This window comes from Zeus faber (genome assembly GCF_960531495.2).
Source record: "Zeus faber genome assembly, chromosome: 19".
In the NCBI taxonomy this organism is placed as follows: Eukaryota; Metazoa; Chordata; class Actinopteri; order Zeiformes; family Zeidae; genus Zeus; species Zeus faber.
Window position 1 is genome coordinate 6,767,000 of NC_137206.1, and position 3,117 is coordinate 6,770,116.

Genomic DNA, 3,117 nt, shown 5'->3' on the forward strand with positions numbered 1-3,117 from the left:
CGTTTCAACGTCGTGTGTGCGCAGCAAAAACCTGTATGACGGCGTCGCGGCTTCAGTCGCTCGCTTACGCGTCAGTCCACACGTTTCAATGCGGCTTCGTGCAGTCCGTGGCCCAACGACATTATTATCTTTTCGTGACAAATTGCTTAATCCGACTGGGGGAGCGTGAACAGCGCATCGGCGCCTGAGGAATAAACGTCAACTTAATTCATTTGCGGGTTCATATTTAGAAAAGGCGTCGTCACCACACGTTCATTCGTCGCAAAGCCAGGTCGGAGTGTTTTATAAAGAAAGATAAACACGTACGTGCAATTTAAAAAAAAAAAAAAAAAAAAAAAAAAAAAAGGGTAGATCGAATTTTTTTTTTTGGGTAATATTTGTCTATATTTGTGTTAATATCTCAACTTTTTCAGCTTATATCTCCATTATTTCGCCGATTACTCAAACTCACCACGATTAATATCGACATCGACGTGTGTTGGTGTAAGTGGACAGCGCGGAAACTACAATCAATTGACCTGCTCAGAAATAAAAATAAAATACGATTTTTTTTTTTTTGTTTGTTTTTGTTTTTCTTTTATTTCGTATCTTCATTATATATAATGGGGGGAAAAAACGTCATATATTTAACCAGAGGAAAAACGAAATAAAAAGCAGTCGCTCCGCTTCCGGGCAGTGACGTCGACGTGCGGGGCCCCGGACGTCACAGTCACGTGGGCGCTGTAGTTCGACCCCCGCCTCATTACGCCGCCGCGTCGCCGTGGGATCCACAAGCTCGAACGTCGCGTCGCCCCGGCTCTGCTGTCTCGCCGCTTCCCGCTGTCTCGCCGCCAGCTGCCGTCTCGCCGCTTCGGGGGCTCTCTTGGGGGGGGGAAGGCTGTGACCGCACCGCTCACTCCGCACGACCAACAACTGACGGCATCACGACGCCGAGATATTTCGTCCCCACCACGCCGACGCCCTGATATCGCATGTCCTCGATCCAGAACCTCAAATCCTTTGGTGAGTTGTGTCGGCGCTCGACGCGGCGGGAACGGGCGGCGAACGGTCGCCCGGTCGACGGACTCGTTCGGTTCGTGGCCGACCGTGGTTCGGCCGGCGAGGAGGGCACTTCCGGGATGCGGCGGGGGGGGTCTTGTCTTGCTAGCGCGATCAGCCTGTTTGTTACGTAATGTCGGATCCGACGAATTCCAGCCGGGGCCGCTCTCCGCCGCTGCGGCACAGTTGCGACCCCAAGCCCGACCGAACGTTACGTAATCGACCCATTGGGCTTATTCGAGCAAGACGAGCGTTTTGTAAAAACCGGACACAAGCCGTGTCGTTACCTTCCCGTGCGTTTAAAGCCATTTGTAGACGCGGTATCACGGTTCTTACGTTTAGATGTCGCCCCGTCGGGAGAGCGCTGAGATACTTGGGGAAGTTTGATTTTCGGATGTCTGCGTTTCGTACACCTTCTTTGCATTGCCGCACATGTGTATATGACAGAGCTTGGCTAGATGACATAACGCTGGTCTTTCCATGTGTTGTGATGTCGTTGCCCACCCCCTCCCCCAGATCCCTTTGCTGATGCAACCAAGGGTGACGACTTACTCCCATCAGGGACTGAGGATAAAATCCACATAAGGATTCAGCAACGCAACGGGCGCAAAACCCTAACCACCGTGCAGGGCATTGCACACGACTACGACAAGAAGAAGCTGGTGAAGGCCGTCAAAAGAGTGAGCCGGCTTAGTGGGGGGGGAGGGCGCCTAACCCACTACCTCAGGTTTCCACACCTGCACGTGTCCGTGCGAGGGGGGGGGGCCGCGCATTGACCCGCTTGTCTCGTCCTCTTGTTTGGCAGAGATTTGCCTGCAATGGCACTGTGATCGAGCACCCCGAGTACGGCGAGGTCATTCAGCTCCAGGGAGACCAGAGGAAGAACATCTGTCAGTTCCTGCTCGAGGTAAAGAGCGCGCGCGCGCACACACAGTCAGAGGATTTAACATACACGTTTAGAAAAACAAACATTTGCTCAAGATCAAGACTAATTCTAGCGTACATTTGGCAAGATCTGTCTATTACCGAGATTAGGGTTGTACATCAAAGGCCCACGCCAGAAAGACGCACTTGAAGTTATTTCTCATAATGAACATCGGATTAAAAAAAAAAAAAAAAACATTAAATCATTACATTTTTGGAGATATGATTTTGGAAGTTGGTGCGAATTTCACCATGTGTTGGATTGAGCTCCTCACCAATTGTTTTGGTTTTTTTATCCAGGAATTTGCGGTCTTAAATGTCAAAACTTTGGCCTAAAATGACTCTTATCCACAAGAAGTCGTGGGAAAATAACTTAATGGGCCCCAACCTATGGGTTTGCAGTGTAAGCAATTGTCTCGTAGTTTAATAACAACCTAATTTCCTGTGTGTTTGCATTTTGTCTTTTTTGTTGTTGTTTTTTCTCCCCCTTTGTCCAGATCGGGATTGTCCGCGAGGAGCAGCTGAAGGTCCATGGATTTTAACGTCATGCTGTCGCACCCCCGGGCCCTGCAGCTACTGTCCGGCCTTTAGTCCCTAAACTAAACACCCCCCCTACACGTCATGCGTTGAGCAACCGCATTTAGCAATATGTCTAATGTAACATTCTCGCAATAACGCAATAAAAATCAAAAGTTTTACCATGAACCGATCTTCCAGACTACATCAACGCTGCCTTTAACTGTTTATTTGATTTTATTTTTTATTTTTTTTCCCTCACTTAGTGATTTGCCCGTCTCTCTTTAGGAACAGGTTTGCAATTTCTCCGCCCAGGCCTTAGTAAAATGTCTGTTTCCGTCATTTATAAATTGATATCACAGCTGGACGATGAACCACTGGGGAGAACGTACCACTTTGCTGCCGCTCCTCGCTGTTCCCACCCCGATTGGGCAAATGCTAAAGCTATGAAATAGAGGTCAAATCTCCTTTTCGAAGGTTGGAAGCTCATAATCTCCTACTGCGGGGGGGGAGGTTGCCAACCGTGAATCATGTTTTTCAGCATGTTATCGACTGTGCTACATTCATGCTTTCGCAAGAGACTAGAAACAGGAGGTTGTGCCATTTCTTACAGGGAACCTACTGTTGCCTCCGTTAGTT

The 3,117-nt window shown here is 48.8% G+C and overlaps 1 protein-coding gene across 1 annotated transcript; it reads left to right on the plus strand.

The window, feature by feature from the left end:
* Positions 1-613: 613 nt before the first annotated feature.
* eif1b (eukaryotic translation initiation factor 1B) lies at positions 614-2,667 on the plus strand. Its single transcript, XM_080020228.1, has 4 exons — positions 614-1,002; positions 1,555-1,718; positions 1,844-1,945; positions 2,460-2,667. The coding sequence occupies exons 1-4, from the start codon at positions 972-974 to the stop codon at positions 2,502-2,504; spliced, it is 342 nt and encodes a 113-aa protein (XP_079876354.1). The 5' UTR covers positions 614-971; the 3' UTR covers positions 2,505-2,667.
* Positions 2,668-3,117: the final 450 nt, after the last annotated feature.